General features: G+C 48.8%; 1 protein-coding gene across 1 annotated transcript; it reads right to left on the reverse strand.

Annotated features, from left to right (window-relative positions):
- Nucleotides 1–518: 518 nt before the first annotated feature.
- GPR139 (G protein-coupled receptor 139) lies at nucleotides 519–15,770 on the reverse strand. Its single transcript, XM_040593764.1, has 2 exons — nucleotides 15,650–15,770; nucleotides 519–2,027 (listed from the first exon to the last, which is right to left on the reverse strand). Exons 1-2 carry the CDS (start codon nucleotides 15,768–15,770, stop codon nucleotides 1,093–1,095), a joined length of 1,056 nt encoding a protein of 351 aa, XP_040449698.1. The 3' UTR covers nucleotides 519–1,092.
- Nucleotides 15,771–21,353: the final 5,583 nt, after the last annotated feature.

The following is a 21,353-nucleotide window of genomic DNA, read 5'->3' on the forward strand; positions in this document are numbered from 1 at the left end:
GATGCTGGTTTTTGAGTGTGAAGGAAGAGAAGTTAAGCTACTTTAAATAAGGTAAATATTTAAAAGCCTTAGTCCAAGCTGATCTATGTTTTTACTGCTTTGGGTATTTAATGGATTTCTTTCACAAGTATGGGTATTTTTTAGCAATTAAATGGCAAATCTGCAATAGGATGGTATAATCTGCCAGGAGAAACTCTTAGGTTGAGGTTTTTATATGTTAATCCCCAAGGGCCAGAACATGGGGGATAACTGAGAATCTTTGTTGCTTAAGATGGAACCTGAAGGCTGTGATCACTCCAAACCTCACAGGAGCAGCTACCATAGGAGCTCTGCATCAGGCAGGACTTGGCCTCACACTTGAAAGTCTTTAGATGCCATAACTGAAATAGCTGGGAAAAGATGCTGCTTTTGTTCTTGGCTCTAGAAACCTCCCTCCCTCCCTCGAGCTCCCCTGTCTCGGTCATATTCTTAAATAACAACTTAAAATGTATGAATATTGGCAGCTTGCAGGACTGCTTTCCATGCCAAGGCTGCAACAGGTACTAGATCGGTCCCCCGGCCTTGTTCAGATGAGCCAAAAAGGGCTTGTCACCATTTGTCTCACAGGCTGCCTCCTGCAAGGACGTCTTGACAGCGAGACTGCATGTGGTGGTATCTCATGTCAGAAACAATGCGTCATTTTTGGCAAGTGCACGCACCAGAAACGGCACCTTCCGCAGTACATGAAAGCATCTGTTCGCTCTGTTGATGGCGAGCTGCATGGTCAAGTAAGGTTTTGTTGTTGTGTTTTAAAAGGTTGTAATTAAATGCTGTTGTGGCTTCCCCCGTCCAATGACGCTGGACTGCACTGGTGCTGGGATGCAAAACGCTTGAGCGTGACTGAACGCTAAGACTTGAACTCTGAAGCATATTCAAAATGCCGTGTAAAATCAAGTGCTCCTGTTCCCTCCCAACAGTCTGATCTGCCTGTGGTCTCCCAGGGAAATGAAATCAAATGACCACTCTTCAAAACAGCTACCTCAGCAAATTACATCCTGGAGATGTAACCACTTGAAAAGAACTTGCACCCAGAAACTCCACCTATTACCCTTTTCATGGTGATATTTTTATAGGCTTTCCGTTCTTATCATATTGGTAAACAAGCATTTTGATGCAGTGAGAGTTGGCTGGGGAAATCCAAGGGCTGCTTGTTATGGAAAAGTTATGATTTGTATAGAATTGCACAGGTTGCTTCTGACACTTAAAGAAGGCTTTCAGTGTGGCAGCTGCCATTGTGCGAAATCTTTTGCTAATAAAACAGTAGAGGAAGAAATTAATTGCAGTGTTCAGCAGTGCTAGCATATTGGCGATGTCCGACACAATATGTACCACCCAGCTGTTGTTTATAGGTGATACATAGAGGTGATACAATATCATGATTATTCTTGGTGCCCAAAGTATGGCAAAAATAGAAGTTATAGTAAACAAAATGGCTGTTGTTTTCCCTGTGGAGTACCCTCGCAGTCGGAAATTGCTCTTTCGCCGCAGCTTGTAGACGATGATGGAATTCAGGATGAAGAAGATGGAGCATGGCACCAAGTAAACAGTAAAGCAGTGGATCCAGATGAGCACATGATGCATTGATGTGCTTATGTAGTCTTCGATCCAGATGTTGGGCCACCAGTAGTACGGGATGCTGGTCAAGAAGCAGGTGATATAAACACTTACAATGACTTTTCGAGTACGAGCAGGGTAGGAGACTGTGTGATACTTTAGCGGATGGCACACAGCTATATATCTATCGATCGTTAGTGGAACCGTAATCCAAATTGAGGTGTGGATGGAAGAAAATTCCAAGACCTCAATGACTTTGTCCAGTACCTGAGGCATCTGTTTGTTTAAGATGAAGTCTTCCATAAGGAAATCAACAAAGACGATGAAGAAGAGAACCAGGATGTCAGCAGCAGCTAGAGCTAGAAGGTAGTTATAGGAGGACTTCTGTCTGCGAGCCACGAGCTGGGAAAGGATGATGACTGTCAAGATATTTGCTGTGGAGACAGAAACGCAGAGTTAGGCTATTAAGATGGAACACTAACCTTTTTGAGCACTTGCAGTAGCTCTGTTTGAGCATCTGGCAGTGTGACCACCTTTATTGAAGTTCGGGAAAGCAAAAGGAAGACGCTATGGCCGGGTCTCTCAGCAAAGCCACTGCAATGAGAGGAGCATGTAGCCCTGCTCCCACCTGTGTGAACGCTGGCACTCAGTGTCCTGGCAGACCAGGACGAGGGACAGAGGGAAAGTCAGGACCTTTACTCCAGAGCCAGGGTTAGGTGGTGTCCAGCAGCCCTTTGCCATCCTCCCAGAGCAGATGTAGTGGTGAGTTCATGGCACTGGCTCTGTTGCTGCTCTCTGGTGCACAGCATCATCACCCTGAGCCAGGGGTGCTGGGACCCTTGCCCATGCACAAGGAGGCAGGGGTAGAAGGAGGCAGCAGGAGGAGAAAAAATTAGTGTGTACCACACACACGTGCATGCTGTCTCTTACTACCCCCTTTGCTTTTCTCACTTGTTTTAAAAAAGTGACAAATGAGAAGGGTAGGGTGGGCTCTCCAGAGACATTTTATTCCTCATCTCAACTCATGGTGCCTGCCTGTTTTAGTTTTGAACTCCATCTAAAAAGAGCTGAAGTCAAAGCCATCTGGATTAGGTAATGCTCTCTTGCCTGAGTGGGATCCCAATCGAGAGTGCTTCCAGGGAAACACACAACCTCAGCTCCTCCCGAGAGCTGGAGGTGCTTTGTGGCACTCAAAGTTTTCAGCTCTGCCCAGGATGAGTCTCCTATAACTCAAATCCTATAAATTCGCTTGTCTGACCCACTGTCCTACAGGTGGGGTCTGGGGAAGCATCTCCCTTCCCACCGCTGAACCCGTTTGCTCCACAAAGACCTGCTTGCTTATCCAGAGCTACTTTTTTTAGAAATCTTTCAACTGGAAGGCATTTTCCTCTGAAGTGATACTTCTAAGCCTCTAAGGAAATCCTGCTGGTCACATCAGACATGATGGATGTTCTGATTCAGCCCAAGTGTAAACATCCCCGAGTTTCTTGAAGAAGCATCTGCTTCTAACACTCCGGCCACAATACAGACCCATCACCTAAACCACACCTAGATGCATAGTATGACACTTAAATAATATTGTGGCAAAGTGCTGAAGTGTCCTGTCTCTGCTGTTTCGCTGCCTGGTTTGCTTCGGTCTTGTAGAGCTGTGATTCAACTTAAACATACGTTTTAGTGGCTGTCTGAACCGGTGCTATAAGGGACGCTATAGGAAGGGCTCAGTCCCACAGCCCCTGGCCAGGCAGAACTCCCCACTGTGGACACAAACAGCCCTTGCAGTCCTTGAGAGCTTTCCTGGAGCACTAAAGTGTAGCCAAACTTTAACTACTTGCTCAAGTTTACTATTACTTACTGTGTAGTCTTGAATTGGAGAGGGAAAAAAATATAAATCCTATTATTCCTACTAGCGGTGTGGCTGGAACGAGACAGGCGAGATTGTTCCCATCAGAAGTTTATATTACTTGGCTAGAATACCTGAAGTAGTACTTAAAAATCAGAGATCTGGTTTACTGTGCAAGAGACTGCCAAATGTTTGTATTTGACATTTTCATAAGTGTTCTATAAATCACCTCTTCTGTGCATTCAGTGCTTCAAACATTTCTGCCAGCTTTGATGGATTTCCCAAAACAAATCAACAATAATTGTAAGGATTCCTTTAAATCAGAGAGAAAGGAAGTTGCTGACATTGAGGTAATGATGACCTAGGATATATGTCCTACGACTGGAGATGCTTTTTTTTTTTTTTTTTTAACTGTTTTACTTGGCACTGGAGAAAACTTCCTCCTTGATAAATGCCTTCAAAGCCTGCTGTCTGGGAGCAGATTTCTGCCACCAGGGAAATGAACTGCAGCAGAGTGAATGATCTTGAGTAATAGTCCTCATAAGTGTCACCTATTTTGGTATTAACTTACTATATTTAATTCTGTATCTTGGAACAAACTACACCAAATATGACAGCCAACTGACTCCTTCCCTAAACAAATAATAAAAAAAAAGGCTTGATCTTTCCAATTCCAACAGTATTGTCTCAAATCACCTTCAGGGGAATTTTCACAATTCTATCCTCTGTTAACACGGATGCAACTGCATTGATTTCGGCTCAGAACAGATGTGGGAGACACAAGGTGATACAGTCAGGACTGCTGTGTCATTTTTCACTTACTTGCTTAGGAAATGCCTCTGTGCCTGCTGATGAGCCCTGGAGGTACAGTGAGTGATGCACTGTCAAAGAAATCCTCAAGCTGGAGTGTTTATCATGACTTGCAGCCACTATTGGTTTTGGCCAGCCAGGCTGAGTGGCTTGGCTTCACAGGTATTGGATATGACCCATGGGGTTCACCTCCTCTTTAAATCTTCTAGATTTGACTCACTCCTCTGGCAGTAGCTGGAGCCAGCATGCAGCGTGGGGGATGCTTGAGGACGCTGGTCCCTGCTGGTAACTCTGGCCTGGCTGTCAGGGGAGCTCCTGTGAGGATGCTGAAGCCATGCCTTGTCCAGGCACAGGGGTCCTGCTGCTCGGTTCTAACCCCATTTTCCTACAGGAGCAGATTTATGAGTCAGTCCTTTCCTCTGTACCTTCTCCTGATGCCTTTCTCAGGGTTCCCGGCAACGGTAGTAACAGCATGTACTGAAATGCAAGTTATTTGTCTAATGCCAGCGAGCTTTGCTTGGTGAGCCAGATTAGAAAATTGATCTGACAAAGTACATGCAAGCTCTATCCAATTTTTCTGCAAGGGTTACAGTATCTTGTATTGGAAATGCTTTCCCTGGGATCCCATTAGGGCTTTTTCTGGCTGGATGATATGAAATATAGTAGTATCATTTACTTTGTGAAAACAGAGATATACTGGGGTGCAGCAGAAAGTTGCCAGTTATGCCAGTATTTCAGCACAGGGTTTGGGAGTGTTTCTCCTGCTGCATGTTGTAGAGGGAAAATGAAGATGAGCTATGGATAAGTCTCAGCCCTTCACCCATTTCCTAGCCAGTATTAAGGTGGTCCTTGGTGTGTCCTCAAACATTCTCTACAGCTTAGTAAAACAGGAAATGTGTGGGAACACTGCCCCCATACAGCGTGTGAACAGTTGTGTTCTTGTGCCAGCGTCCTGGTGACTCCTGGGTGCCTGCTCGGTGCCCTGCAAGCTCTCCAGGGGGGAAATATTACCTATTGCAAGTAAAAGGTGATGGAAGAGCATTTGCAACCATATTTGAAGCTTGTTTACCCTAATTCTTGCCCTAACACTGTATTCAGTGGTGAGGACTATGGCAGAGATGATGCTGGAGATATAAAAATACCTGTCTGTACTGTAACGTGCATGGAGCTACAGCTGCTGGATAGGTCATTGACCCTAAATTGTCTTGGATGTTATGCTGCCCGTTTCTCACAGTGTTTCTTTTTTTTCTAGAAGCTAAGTAATTAAGATCATCTGAATTTGAAATAGATCGATCACTGTGCTGGGAGTTGATTAGGGGATGACAGATGGGAATTTATGCCAGCGTCACTTGCTGCAGTGCAGTATTCTGAATTTATAAATATCTGGTTGAGAACCAGGGCTTGATTAGGGACTAGCTGGCTGAAGCCTTGAGATGCCACTAGCAGATGAAGAAAAGCAATTGTAAGAAATGGTAGTTTCCCGTCTTTCCCTTTAGTTACGAGGATGCCTTTAAGACACAGCATCTGAAGGTCTCTGACACCCAAACACCACCAGTCCACACTGCTCAAAATACGGCAATCTTCTAACTCAGCTGGGCTTTGTCACAGGACACTGACATTTCTCATTTGACACCTCCTCTGACTTTATCAGCTTCTGAGTACAAATTGTAGCACTGAACTTCATGCCGTTGGAGGTCCTATGTATCCCAGAGGGATCAGCCTTTAGGAGTAACCTTGGTTCAAGTGGCTTAGGGTTTGCTCCCTGTACCAAAGCCGTGCTGCCTTGCCTGTGGAGCCCAGGCAGTGTTCAGTGCCTCCTCAAAGCAGTATCTGTGACCTGAAGGCACATTTTTCCCCCCTAGCTTCTTGTTTCATGGATTGCAGTCACAGCTCAAACCGCGCCTGTCTAACCACAGCCTTCGCGGGGCATTCGCAGAGCTCATTCCACTGGCTATTATCACTGCATGTGAGCTTAAGCAGGAGCAATTGTATCTGTCTGAAGAAGAAATAGGCATGTTTCTGGGCTTTGGTGTTTTTTTTTATTGAGAGCATTTTGCATGTCTGCAGCAGCCTGTGCAGCCAAACAGTCTTTACAACACAAGCGGTAGCGCTGCTGTGTTGGGAATAGGGCCTGCTGTGTGCTTCAGTAGTTCGGCACCATAAACTACCTGAACGAAGTAGCCACCAGTGTTGCTTACTGAGCGTGATAAACACTAGGTCACCGAGTATAATGGACACCTTTTACCAAATACAGTTGTTGCTAGGATCCCCACAAATTATCACACAATGTACGAAACTACTCTGCAGGCCTTGCATTAGTCACCTGACTGGCACAGAGAGAGGCGGTTTATGAACGGGTAATGTTAAATTGCTTTAGAAAATATGTTAGTAACACCTCTTCTTTAGATTTAGAAACTCTGAGACTACAAGTACAATATGCCAAAAAGATATGGTGAAAAAAGGCGATGTTTTGCCTTGACGGGAATAGGTGATTTCCTCTAAGCTAGGAGGAAATATTAAAACATAGACAGGGGCCGTGTCCAGCAGCCAGATCCCAGCACTGTGACTAACGCAGTCATTCACCTACGGAGACGAGGATGGCATTCAGCCCTCCCTTCGTGTGGCGGCCCTCTGGAGAAGATGATGACAATGGGTGATTCCTGATGGAGGGTACGTAACAGGGATTATTTAAAAAAAATACGCTGTGGCAAAGTAAATGCATGTTTATTACCGATTTTGGCTACAGCCGGTGATGTGGTCTTTTAAAGATGACCCCTGGATGCTGTTTTGCCCTTAAAAGAAGATAGAGTAGCTGCATGTTTCCCTCTTACTGCCGGTATGGGTTGAACTCAACCCTACAGCACATGGAGACAACTTCTGTGAACGGCACCTGCTCACGACTAAATTTGTTCCTATCTCTTATTATTGTGTTCTGTGATCCTTCCTTAACTCGTTGTGAAGTGTAAAGAGATACTTTATGGAAGATAATTAGTGCAGTACAGGTTATTCCTTCCCTGAGAGTTCCTGTGAGGACTGATTTTTAAAATAAATTTATTTTTTTGTTCAGTTGTCTGAGCACTGGCAAACGGCACCCACCCACCCTCAGGGCGGGGGGAAGAGCTGTCCTTCTGAAAGGAAGAGAAAGCCCCTTCTGCTGGTGCCCACGTTATCTCCCAGGGGATGGAGAGGGATCTAAGTCAAAAAATGAGCATCACAAAAGCTATGGTAGGCACGGATGCAGGACTGCCACTGGAAGAGATCTCATCCCTCATAGGAAGGTTCTTGTGTGGCTTGTGCTTAGAAATCCCATGTGCAGGGACAGGCTCTGCAGAGCAGACCCAGCTCTGAGGGGGAAAGTGAACCTGGAGGCAGAGGATGATGAAGCTCCTGCCCAGGACAACTCAGACTTCCCCCCCCCCCCCCCCCCATATGCAGGAGACTGGGTTAGTGATTGCCAGAGAAAACGTGGCAAGGCCTTGCACTTAGAAGTGACAAGTGAATTAAAGAGTTAGTGTCAGAGGCCAGATTCTGCTGATGAAATCTGGCCTCTGGGGCTCCTTTTCCCACTGACAGTATTTATTAGCTGAGGAAGGACGCGGTGAATGGGGTACTCTGCTCTGCGGCTGGCACCAGCCGTCAGTGGGTCATGGAGGCCAGAGGAGGGTTTTAATCAGGCCAAAAGCACTTCCTCACTGTTGGAGGGCACAGATATGGTCATGGCGTGGAGATGCCGTCGGCCAGTATTCACTTCAAGGCTTGCCAACCGCTCAGGCTTAAGTGCAGTAACTTCTCTGGCAGACAGGTGCAATTACACTGTGTTACTTTTGGCTTTCCTAGACGGTTGGAGTAGGCTTTTTTCCCTGGTCTTTATAAAACAGGGCTATTTATTTCTGCAACATGAGAATGGGCTAGAAGGAATGCCAGGCTAAGGTGTGGAGAGGTCCAGTAGGTGCTCGCTGGTGACACGTGTGTAAATGCAACAGGGATCTGGTTCTCCTCTTGGCATCTTCACCCTCCTTGTCCACCTTTCCTGAGCTGGACCTACAGTGCAGAAAGCCTCTAATGACTCTTGGACATTCTCCCCCTGAAGCCTGTCTTAGAGGCACCTACACAAGGATAAAAATGTCTAAAACTCACACCTCAAAATCGTTAACCTCACATCTTGCTACCAGAGCTTTCTAATGGAAGTAGGTGCTGGGAGGAGAAAAAGCAATCTGCAAAATAATGCAGGAATCATGAAAGGAATTTGGTTATTTGGGCAATGTATCGGGACAGAGATTTTCAAGGCAACTCGGGTGTCTCGTTTGGCAGGTGTCTGTGGCTTCTAAATGTGGACTGTCAGCAAAGCTTAAGAGGTCTCAAGCTGAGTAAGTTGAGCCTGAGGATGACAAAAACATTCTACCCTTTTGATACTGAACGCCAAAGCACTGAGGCAGGTGCCAAAGGTATTTGATGGGATGACTAGGATGGAGGGAGACATGATTTCATAAGGGTGCTGGCACGAATTCTTTACTGAACATGAATAATTAAGAGGATTTTACCTTTGATTGTGGTTTTGCTAAAAAAACAAAGTCTTTATGTCTTCCTAAAGCATTAGCTAATGCACTAGGAGCTCATGCTTGCAAACCCCATGGCCAAGGTTTCTCAGAGACTATGCCAATTTTACACAATATGCAGGAAATTACAGACTATGTAAAACCATTGCAGTTTGGCTTTATTTCCCCCACAGAGAATATACCGCATCCACACTAGATACATCACTCCTTGGTGTGCTAGTCTGGACATTAAAGAAAATGCACCTGGAATGAACAAATGTTTGTGAAATATCCTAGTCTGATGTAACTGACTGACAGGCAATTTGTCTTGAAACCAGAAGCAACCTCTAGGTGCGCCTATCTGCACAGTCAATGCACCATATGATTGAAAAGACAGGGAAGTTAAATGACTGTACGTTCCAGGGGTTCTCTGTTTCGGATGGTAGAGGAGAACAATTTCAGTGAAAAGGATGTGTTCAGTGCTTCAGTAGGCAGGCTTCTCTTCTCTCCCATGGATAAAGGGATATGACTCTTTTTGGCCATCTTCTGTACCGATAATTCTGGTCCTACTTGGTTGCCTCTACTTCATTCCCTCTGCACAACCATACTGGTGTCCTGGAGGGCAACCCGACACTACCTCCCATCAGGTTACCCCCAGAACAGCACCAATAGCACTCCAGACACTAGGGTTCAGGATCCTTACATATGTACCTTTATCCTGCAGAACGAAAACAGAATTGTGTGCAAGGGTCTCCTGTGCTCAAGGGGTTAATTTTGGCTTTGTTTCCTTTTCTGGTGTCTCAAAGTTAATGGGAAAAGAGATTAAAGGCTCAAAGAGACCATCTGAAACAGAAGGTGAAAGCTTTTGTGGCCAGGGATTGCTCTGCATTTAGCATGTGAAAGCAGAGTGTGCACCAGCACCACTTCAGGACATCTCCTCACATTGTTTGTTTGCCTACAGCAAATTGTTTTGACGTATGCTGTTGAAGGCCTTCTCCTGCTGGCTTGTTTCTGCTGATTCACCCCCATTTTACAGAGGGGAGCAGAAAGAGGAGGAGGAGGAGAGAACTAAGTAAGGGGGTGGATGAAGAACAGCAGGATATTAGACTGCCTAGTGCTTCTGAATGGCTTGACTTCTTAACAACTGGGGGCTCTGCATTACCCACCTACCGTGAAAACTGACTGTGCTCTTTCTTTTGTGTCATCATTTCAAGGAAAAATCTCCTTTGGAGTTTTTCCTTCCCAATCCATTTTAGCAGCCTGCCATGCAAGGTTGTGCACTTCATAGTCTACTGAGCCTTCCAAATATTGCACCTCGTTATCATTACAGCCTTGACAGTGTTGTTCTCTGCTGATGTAGTAGAAGAAAACCAAAGTTAGCAGTTGTACTCTGTAGTGGCATTCAAAGATGCACAATCAAGTCCTCTTCTGCGTTAGGATGCATTCAGCCACATGCTGCCTTTCAGGCTGCAAGGCTTTAGCGGCCACAGTCTCCAGACACACTGACCAAACTAAATGGCTCCCATCTGCATGCCTCGCTGTCACCAGTTCTGTGCAGGAACACTGTAATGAATCTATTATTTTTCATAATGATTCTTCTTTCCTTAAAGAAAAAGCATCCATTTTACAATAGGAAGTGACTCATTTTAAACATGTTAGCAGCAGTTTTGTTCCCCTCTGTCTAGCAGTGCTACTGTAATGTGCTGCAGTGCCCTTCGGTTGCTCCGACAGCTGAGCTAAAGTTCTGCCAATTTATTTGTCCTCCTTTAAGCAGGATGCAATGTACTGGCTTTGTGTCCAATTCAGATTTTAAGTCAGGGAAAGTATGGTCTTTGAATAAAAGGGGGGTTGAATCAGGCCTCAGGAGTGTTCAGTTCTTATTCATTGTGTGAACTCTATCTAATGAGCTGACAGCTGAAGACTGCTGTTTTTTCAAGGTCATAACTGCATGTAACAATTTTCCCACTAGTATTTTCAGATCTCCCTTTAGCACTGCTATTGTTCAGGTGTGCTGTTATGAGAAAGGCTATTTATTCAGGTGTTAGAAATGCTCTCTTTAATCAGAAGCCTGTACTGTGATTGCAGAAGAATATACTAGGCAGTAGATGGCAGGAACCCAGAACAGGTCAGACACACTTCTGTACTGCTGCGTGCTGTATGTACACCTACCTTCTGCCTGCTTTGGTATTTACTGGGTATTACATGCCATGTGAGTCATCAACAAACATTGCTACCTGTCCCCCTTCCCGGATGCAGCTGTAAGCATATAGAGATAGCAATGCTCTTCAGGTCTCTTGCCCCCTGCACTGCTGGGGAGCGGAGGGAGCACAGCTGGGCTGTTGCATGGATGTCCCTTAGATCAGGGATGCTCAGCCCGCAGCCCACCGGCAGTACCTGCCTTGCCGGGATAATGACCCTGGCTTGTACGCCTCCCAAATAGCCGCCTTATTCCAAGCTGCATACAAGGAGAAGGCTCCAGAAGGACCACTGCTCTATCGTTTCAGTTTACCTGTGACTGTTCTGCAGTTTGCACAGGCACAGTGCAAATGATACACACCTGTGTGTCAGCTACCCTAGGAAGTATCTGGCCTGCTGTGTGAGGACAGCTGGTCTGTCACCTGGTAGTCGAGGGTCTGTAACGTGTAGCCCTCTCTTCACAGTGTGTTGAAAAGGTTAGGCACCCTTGCTGAGCTTACGTGTTCCTTTAGGTCAGGACTACAGTTTCTCTCCCTCTGCATGGAGCCCGCTGAGTGTGCACTCTGCAGAGCTGCCCTTTAAATGACCTGGGTTATTCCATCTCCATGATACCTTGTTCAGCACCAGGTCTGACATGAAAACTACCTGTTCTCACCCTCCAGCTGACAGCACCCAAGGGTGTCCAGGTTGCCTTCCCAAGCTTGCAAAGTCCTGAATCTACGTTTAGATCAGTGTGGTCAGTTTTAAGCAGAAGCCTTAAGCACAAATACAAGAAACATTTGTGGAACAGGCTCTCAAAGCTTGGAGTGGCACTTCCCTGGGGCATTGGTGTGAGTCTTCTACCTCCCAGAGATGCTGTAAAGGTACTGGGTACGGGCCTATACTTTGTGTCACTGGGATGCGATGACCCCTGCGGCAGAGTCACTCCCCAGGCAGGTGACTGACTGGGGAGCAAAGTGGAAGCAGCGATCACGCAGTAAGAAAGGCAGATTCTACTGTGCCTCTCTGCACTGTCAGGAGGAGGAGATCCCTGGAAGCATGTATCGGGCCAGGCCCTGGTCTAGGAAATGCTGCCACTTTGTCCTTTCAGCCACAACACGCTATACTCCCGACAGGGAAGGTGACTGCGTGCAAGGCAACTCAGTTGCTGCTGCACCTTCTAATGAAGCAGGAATTGGGGTCAGAGCCAGGTGTCTGCAGTGAGCACTGCTGCTTCTCTGCCTGACCTTCCTGGCATGTCTGCCAGCACCACCATAGCAGGAGCTCTTTGGTGTAGCTGCTCTGTGCAGCTCTCACTGGCAAAGGGATGGGCTGAGAGTTGGTACCTGTTGCTCTTTGCCCCCTCCCGGATCAAATCAAAGCAATTTCTCCCCTCCCCCACACCTGACAACACCTTCTCTCTGGCCTTTTCTCTTGCTAAAGCAAGAAATGCTTCCATTAGCTAGCTAACTGGAGGTGCGTCAGAGGTCCTCCCTGACTGATGGACAAGGGGAGTACAGGGATGGCAGAGCAGGGGCTGCAGAACAGCTCCAAAAATTATAAACCCCCTTCTCTAAATGGGAGCTTGACCCTACTTCCAGTACTGCTGCCTCACTCTGCTCCCCACCCTTGCACTGGCAGCTTCTCCCTGTCCCACACAGCCTGCTCCTGGGGCACTCACGCTCCTGGTAACAGGACTGCACGCTCACGGGACACCTTTGCACATCTGCACTCAAAACAAATTTCATAAAACGTCTCTGTGTTGCCAGCCTCTGCTTAGAGGGAAAGGAGGAAACCTCCTGTCCCAGCTGATGAAAGGCACATCACCTCTGGCAGAGTTGTGGCCACCTGGGCACATGGCAGCTGCTGCAGCAGGGCTGGTGTGCAGCGGTGCCTCTGTGGTTGCCCTTCTTTGCAGGGCACAGCCTGGCACTTGCCTCTCTGCACGGCTGCCAGAGCAGGGGTGAAGGCAGTTCACTTCGCTGTCTCTCATCTGCCTTTTTCAGACTTTCTGGTGCCTGGCTGGACAGGGAGGGAGAAAGAGCCACGGCTGAGAACAGGATTGCTGAGGTGCCTGGGTTATACATGGGAGGGGAAAGGATGCTTTCTCTGCAGCCACAATCAGGCCTGGCATCACTTGGCCTCAAAGTGGAGTTGTTGAGTTAGTGAAATTTCCTTCAGACACTACAGCAGGAAAGGCAGAAACAGTTAACTTCTTTCTCCTCTCATCACACTTTCTCCAAGATTTGTGGCAAGGAGTTAACTGTTTCAGTCTCAGCAAAACACTGCACTGCTGCTGCATCTGAGGACAGAATAGACAGTGTTTCTCTTAAATTACTGGCACCATGCAAAGCTAATTACCCACTCAGGTCCCACAGGCTTCAGGGCTTTAACAGGTAGTAAGTGTGCTACCTTTACAATTTTCTAATGTTAGAAAACTGAAGAGCAGTTTCAAATTAAAACATGAAAAGCTCTTTTTAGCACTGCTGTCATCCCATATCACACCCCCATTGAAGCCTGGCCATTCAGTCTTCACCTAAACATATCCAGCTTGTTCTCATCTCTGTGCAGTCTCAGGGGGAGAAGCATAAATTTCTCATGCACTCAGCATACATACTGGACATGCAGAGTCTTTTAAGGTGTTGGTGCCAACGTTATCCTCCGATAACATGCACTGAACAAGCTGACACATTCCTACCTGAGGTAAGTCTACTGAACTCAGCAACAACGCACACCACGAATGCTTTGGCTAGTTCTGTTAAGTGCTCTCACTGATGCCGCTGCTCTAATCAACTGATGTCTCATCCCTCGAGAAATGCATGTCACTATTGCTAATTTGGATCACGCACTGATGTTATCCATGTTCTTAGAATGACGGTGTTAGGTCTGTAATTACAATGCAGTATCCTTAGGAAGCTGGTGCAAGTATGTGTAGAACACTAAGTGATTTTTCTTGCCTGTGCACACAAGACTTTCCTGTTTCAGAGACACGCAAAGGCAAGCTTAACCACAGACTGCTTCACAACTTCTTCACCTGATAACCTTGAGAGGGTCTTGGTCAGTCCTAGGGGACAGATGTTGAAATCAGAACTTGCCATTACTGTGAAGATATAAGCAGCCCCTAAGGGATTAATGAAGAGGAAACTACCTCCTCATCCCTGCTGGCTGGGTCTCCTCAGGTCAGGGCTGAGACTTCTCGATGCTGTGGAGCAGAGACACTTGTCTATGCCCCGCATCCTCTGTGAGTAAATACAGGACTTAACTTTCCAGTTCTCTGAACTATTAGCCAGTCTTCAAATTATAATTATAAGCCAGGGAGAAAAGAAAAAAAAAACCAAACTCAAAACCTCCTGAATACAAAGAATATCATCAATTCATATGCAGAATGGTAATTGTATGTGTGCTGTTGAGAGAGAGGCTTCTCTTCGTGTCCGATTAAAAAAATTTCTATGCATTAATTGCTTGAAGAAATAATTAAGGGAAATGAAACATTTAGAAATCGTAGACTTAACTATCATTGCTGCTTGCCATTTTATGTGGCACTTTAAATGCGTCGCTATACACTGACACAATCAAACTCTCTTGTGTTGCACCCTCGAAATACCCATTAACCTTGGTGCATCCAATTGCTCTGACTTTTTCCCGACTCATTCCCTTGTCCTTGGTATCGCTGCAAGCTACTCCGAGGATGTAGGTGTCGACCCAGGGAGCCAGCCGCGATGTCTGCCCACCCAGGCTGTGCCAGGGTGGCAGCTCTGCCTGCTGAAGCCCAGCCTGCAACTGCAGAAGTGACACTGCATGAGCAGCTCCCTGTGGTCCTGCGTGCCACGGCTGCCAGCCTCAGGCAGCACCCACCGGGAGGACAGACCGGCTGGGTCCTCGTCTCCATAAGGCTGATGCGATGCTCGTACCATGCTTTGAGCTGGGGATACCTGCGTGCTGGCAGCGCTGCCTCACAGGTGCTCGCACCCAAGCCCGAAACATCTTATCCTCCCCCATTTGGGGTCTCTCTCGCTTTTCTCAACCGTAGCATCTCTGTACTGTCTTTGTCCCCTTTTTAAGTAGGAAATTTCTCTGAGGGTCATACAAGTGTGAAGGATGGTGGCTGTGAGCTGGGACTTTTTTCCCAGCCCCGTACCGGCGCTCAGGGATCTCGGTATCAGCATGGCCACTGCCCTCACCGGGTGCTGGCTCTGGACACCCGCTGTCCCGCTCCCCCAGCCGCAGGGCCGGGCCCCGGGGCAGGGCAGCCCCCTCGGCCCCCTCCTGGCAGGGCGCTCCTCCCCCCCGGCCGGGCTCCCTGCTCCGAAGGGCCAGCCCTGCCCCGGGGAGCCAGGCGACACCTGGCAGCCACGCTGCCGCTTACTGCCGGCCCGCGATGGATGGGGACGGCGCCGGCTGCCCTCGGCACCGCTTCGTCTTCAAACGGCCAAACCGACAATGGCAGAAACTTCGCGTCAGGCTGCGCCTCCCTATGTCAAGTTCAAAGTCAGAGCGGCCGCCGCGCTGCGGGGACGAGCCCCGGCGGGAGGGCAGCGGCGTGCGGGACGGCCGCCCCAGCGGATCCCCCCAGGACCGCGTCCCCGGTGCCCCCGCGGCCGCGGGGCGCGCATCCCGCCGGGCAGGGGACGCTCGGGCGGGCGCTGCGCGCAGCCCCGCCGCCCCGGGCCGGGCGCCCCGTCCCCGGCGGACTCACCCGGCAGCCCCAGGCAGAGCAGCAGGCTGTAGTAGACGACAGGTGCGTATCCCAAGCCGCAGCCATAGCGGTGGTGCGCCAGCAGGGAGCCGTTGTGGAGGTGGAGGTGGTTGTGCTCCATGGACCCGCTCGCCCCGCGGCCGCGCTGCCGGCGCTCGCTCCGCCGCACGGGCCGCCCGCCCGCCCCCTCACACGCTCAGCGGCGGCGAGCGCGGCGCGGGCCCCGCGGCGGCACGTGGCGCGGGGGCGGTGGGGCCGGCGGGGCGGGACCAGCCCGGCTCCCGCCGCGGGGCGGGGCACCCCCGCCTCAGGCCGCCCCTCGCCGCCGTTCGCCCGGCGGCGCCTGCCCGGGCACCCCCGTCACCCCCTCGGGCGGCGGAGCGACGCGGGCGGTGCGGTGCGGGGCGGGAGCGCGGCGGCGGAGGGCCTGAGACCCCGCGCCTCGGCGCCCCTCGGCCCCGCTTGGCAGCAGCGGGGGCCCGGCCGGCGCCCCTCGGCCCGCCCCCCGGCCGGCCGTGAGGGCAGCCTCGGCGCACCGCCGCTATCCCGCCGGGGCGCGGGGTGGCCCCGGGGGGCACACCAGTCGGTGGGGTGGCAGCCCGCGGGCAGGGATGTCCCCCGGGGGGCACACCAGTCGGTGGGGTGGCAGCCCGCGGGCAGGGTTGTCCCCCGGGGGGCACACCAATCGGTGGGGTGGCAGCCCGCGGGCAGGGTTGTCCCCCGGGGGACACACGAGTCGGTGGGCTGGCAGCCCGCGGGCAGGGTTGTCCCCCGGGGGACACACGAGTCGGTGGGGTGGCAGCCCGCGGGCAGGGATGTCCCCCGGGGGGCACACCAGTCGGTGGGGTGGCAGCCCGCGGGCAGGGATGTCCCCCGGGGGACACACGAGTCGGTGGGGTGGCAGCCCGCGGGCAGGGATGTCCCCCGGGGGGCACACGAGTCGGTGGGGTGGCAGCCCGCGGGCAGGGATGTCCCCCGGGGGACACACGAGTCGGTGGGGTGGCAGCCCGCGGGCAGGGTTGTCCCCCGGGGGGCACACCAGTCGGTGGGGTGGCAGCCCGCGGGCAGGGATGTCCCCTGGGGGACACACGAGTCGGTGGGGTGGCAGCCCGCGGGCCGGGATGTCCCCCGGGGGACACACGAGTCGGTGGGGTGGCAGCCCGCGGGCAGGGATGTCCCCCGGGGGACACACGAGTCGGTGGGGTGGCAGCCCGCGGGCAGGGTTGTCCCCCGGGGGGCACACCAGTCGGTGGGGTGGCAGCCCGCGGGCAGGGCCCGGTGGCGGGGTACCTGCCGGCGGCCCCGCGCCGTGCATGGCGCCGTGCGGGGAGCGCAGAGCGAGCGCTTCTATCTGCCAAACTGCCGCGCAGCCGTGCTGGCCACGCTGCCGCCATGTCCCCACGCGTGGGGTGGCCGGCTGGGGGCAGCCGTGCCGGTCGGTCCGTGAGGGAAAGCAGAAGGACCGTGGGCATTTCGAAAACCTTCCCGGTGCGCCTTTGAGGAGGTGGCCCCCGGTGTCCCTCGCGAGGGCCGGAGGCGCGCAGGTTGCCGCAGGGTGCCTGTGCTCTGGGCACCGCGGGGCCGGCTGGGCAGGTGGCAGCTCAGGGGCTGTGGCTGGGTGGTAAAACAGACGTTTGGTTACAGGGCGCTTGTACGGAGCAGAAAAGACTTTGGTTCACGCAAAGCATGAAAAAAAAAAAAGGAACCCAGGAGACCCTGTGGCTGCCGGAGCAGGCCGAGGGGCTGGGCGTGTGAGGTGGGGCGGGGGGCACACAAGGTACAGCGGGTGGGCTACAAAACTGAAAGACGTGGTCTTTGCTGTCTGAAAACACCCAGCTGTTTAGCATGGATAATAATATAGCATAACAAGTGTTACAGGTGGGAAGGCACCGTCAGGGCAAGTGCTGTGACAGACCATCAAGGTGACCAAGCCAGGACCGTGTATGTCTTTGGGTTCCCGTGATCTTGGAAAAGCAGTTTAGCTTCTGTTTGGAAATGCAACAAGGAGAAAGCAAGGCTCTGGTCCTGCAAGAGCTTGAGTAGGTTACTTTGCTGGGAGGCTCAGGGAGATTATTCACATGTTTAAACGTTAAAAAAGATCTCTTCTATTCAACTGCATGGAAAGCGCTGTCAAGCTTCCCAGGTTAAACACACTGGAAAAAAACACACAGTTTTTCTCTGCTTTTTCAATTGATATCTTTGTGAATGTAGCCTTAAAGATGGTTAGAGTCTGCTAGTACAGCCTTTAAGTGGATGTGTTCTGTTTTAAAACAAAGCTTTTGAAAACATTCATTCAAAGAACCAACATAATTGTGTAAAGTAGTGGGGTGTGTGTGATTATACAGTACAAAGCCCTGTTAATTTAGCTCTGGCTGTTTTTTTCCCCCAGATATTTAACCTACACATTTTCTTATTTTAAAATTAAAACTGTGATTTTCTCTCATTTTCCTGCAACAGACCTGATGAGGAGAGATATTTTTTATTCCAAAAGAGAAGTGATGATTCCTGGAACCTTTTCTTGGGTGGAGTAGGTGCATCAGCAGGGCTGAAAGCATGACTGGCTGTTTTGAAGCTAGGTGAAGTTTATCAGCAAAAAGAAGGAGATGGCAGTGGAGCAACAGCTTGACAAGCGATGGTTAAAAAGCCTCACATCCAGTTTGCAGAGCCCTGGGTCTCTCAACTTCCCGATTAACAACAGTGAAATCCTGCAGAAGCTGGAGGCTAAGGAAGTGCCTCTGCCATCCATTTTCTGTTGTGCTGCTGCCACTGTTCTGTCTGGCCTAGATTTAAACATCCTGAGCAATAGGACTTCCCTGGAGATGTTGCTATAATAGTACCATTTGTTTCATCAGAGTTAAAGTTATCTCTAGTGTGCAGTTCAGGTAGCTGCTTGTGTGCCGAGAAGAGCTTTTGGTCATAAGAGAAAGAATCTTTTCCTGTCTTCCCACCTGGAGCTCTCACTAGAGCCTCACCGCTGTAGGCGGCTCTGCCATAGCTGATGTATTCCCGTTGTACAAAGGGAAAAACTGGAAAATTTGGTCACATTCACTAGCACTTCCTTCTGGCCTGCCCTGCAAATGGAGAGGCCAGAGAAAATTAATCTGCTCCTGGTACCACAGTTAGCTTGATTAAAGCTTGTCGAGGAACTTTTCTGCCTCACCGCACCAAGAGCAGGATGCACTGTTGTTTCCAGGTCTGATTTGCTTTTGCTTCACTGAAGTAAAATTAATGAAACACTTGGCAATATATCAGAATTAAAGACCCAAATTAAATGTTGAAGATTGCTCTTGTGTTCAGTGTGTAAAAGATGTTTTGAGGGGGTTTTGTCCTTCAAACAACTTCAAAAGAATTTTTGGCCTAAATGAAATGAATTTGATTATTCACCTCTCTGAATTCTGCAGAAACAGAACCTTAGACATAAAGAAATTTCAATAAAGCCAATTCAAAACTAACCACAATGCTTTCTTCTACTTAAAGCTGTTTATTTTTAAACTTCTATTTTCTAGCTACTTTCTAAAGGGGTGACATTTACGTCTAACACCAGGTTCACAGCGAGAAGAGTGCTGGTCTGCTCCTGAATTAACAGTGAAGGCAGAATGCCTCTGGAGCTTTGAGGAGGATGGTTTCTGAATCTCATCTTATAAACAGCCACATGCTCAAGACAATGAACGACATTTATTCTTTTCCAAAGAGCAGTGTATTCTTTGTGTGATGCACTACATAAGAGGTGGATGTACTTTGCTTTTAAAATTCCAGAGCCACTTGAACTTGGTTAGCTTTCTATTTTTCAGAGGAACCGAGCCTCCCTGTAAACTGCTAGGCAGTGGTCCTGGGGGAGGGAAGATCGAGTGACATGTTAGTCACATACACCCCCACCACTTGGGCAGTGGAAAAAAGCAATAGTGACTTTGAGAGAAAAGAGTCATTGACTCAAGAGATCTGGAAGAACTCAATGTTGCATTGCAAGGCACTGGCATGAGTAACAGGCATGGAAGATAGCAAAGGTGAAACTGGAAGACTAATGTATAGAGTATGTACGAGGGATTGGGAGAAGCAGTGTGAAGGCAGAGAAGTCTTTCAAAGGAACAGGTTACCGTTTGGCCAAAAAAAGGGGTGTAACAGTTACAAGAGGCGAGGGGCATTGGCAAGAGAACTTTATGGCCTGATCAAGATTGTCTTACCTGTGTAGTGCTGCTGCGGGAATTCGTCTCAGAGCTGCTACAGAGGAAATGATACCTATAAGAATGACAAGTCTTAGATTATACTTCATTAGATGCTTGTATATAATTTTGCTGCAATGAAACCCTTCTCATGAAAGCAATTTTTTTTATCTTTCCTTACTGTTAGCCCACAGAATAATTGAGTCAAATTCTACTACTTCTGAGTTAAAGGACTGTCTTTGTCAATTCCGTTCTGCACGTTGCTCCAGGCTTGGAAGGGGAGGGAGACCTTTCTGCATTCTCATAAAAGCCGTTAAGGTAGAAATGTGATGCTGAAAGTTCTTTACAGGAGCCTCTTCAGTGCCTCTGAATAGGCAGGCTCCACTTTTACAAGAGAACAGTGAAGATTTATTCATCGTTAAGGTGGGAAGTTTTTCTTGCGCTGGTGGTGATTGCTGGGGAAGGCTGCGGGACCAGAATACCAGCTGGCTTCTGCAGCTTGTGCACCTTCAGGCTCCACACCCCTGTAGACTCCTCTTCATCTCTTTTGGTCTAGTATCTCCTTGGAGACCTCGTGAAGGTTACAACAGTGGCTGAAATGGAGCTTTGCCTATTTGAACTGTCTGAAAACTTATGTTTAAAGCTTTTAAACACCTTTTTTTTTTTTCTTTTTTTTTTCCTTCTAAAATTAAATGTTTGTTCCCTGAACTCCCTTTTAGGTTTCAACTGACAGATCTCATTGTAATCCGTTTGAGCGCTATTCTGAGTATACTTTCCAAGGGAACAGAAAACAGATGTGATAAATGCCTGAACATGAGATTTAACCTAGCATCTGTTGTTTTAAAGAAGTGTAACAAAACAAAGGAGTCTAACTGTGTTTTGTTTGCATTTAATCACCTTGATCGATTAACCTGGATCAGGGTGATACACCTGATTTTCCATAGTACCCTCTTCAGGTTACATTGAAAACATGTGGCAGAAATGTGTGTTAAGATAAACTCATTTGACCTATCCAGTTTGCAATGGTTATGACAAATTAATACTATTTTTGCAACAATCAGCGTATAGGTGGTGTTTCAGATAAAATTAATCCATTATTTAGAATAGAAATTCAACTCTCTCTGCAAGATAAGGAAGTGAAGGGAATCCTTCAGAGCTTGTATGATGTACTTGTATGATGCTTAACTGTAGAGTTAATGGGCTGATTCATATGTTTAACATAAACGTATGCTTAAGTGCTTTGCTGGGTGTAAATAAATTAGGATTAAAATGTAACTGCTTGACAAATATTTCTAAAATATTCTCCCCAAACTGAAAAGAAAGCACATGAGATTCATGTCCCAGAGACAATCTGTGTTGGCTTTATTGGGATTTTTAGAAGTTAAATAATGAAGTACTTGGATATTTAAGTTTTCGCTTGGGTTGGAAATTCCACATGGTTTATCTGTAGAAAAGGTAGGGTGTGCTTAGACCTTGCAGTGGAATGCTAACAAACAGAGGTGAAACTTTCTTACTCCATAACTGAGCAGGAATTGTGTCCAGCC

This window comes from Falco naumanni, chromosome 4, assembly GCF_017639655.2.
Source record: "Falco naumanni isolate bFalNau1 chromosome 4, bFalNau1.pat, whole genome shotgun sequence".
NCBI lineage: Eukaryota > Metazoa > Chordata > Aves > Falconiformes > Falconidae > Falco > Falco naumanni.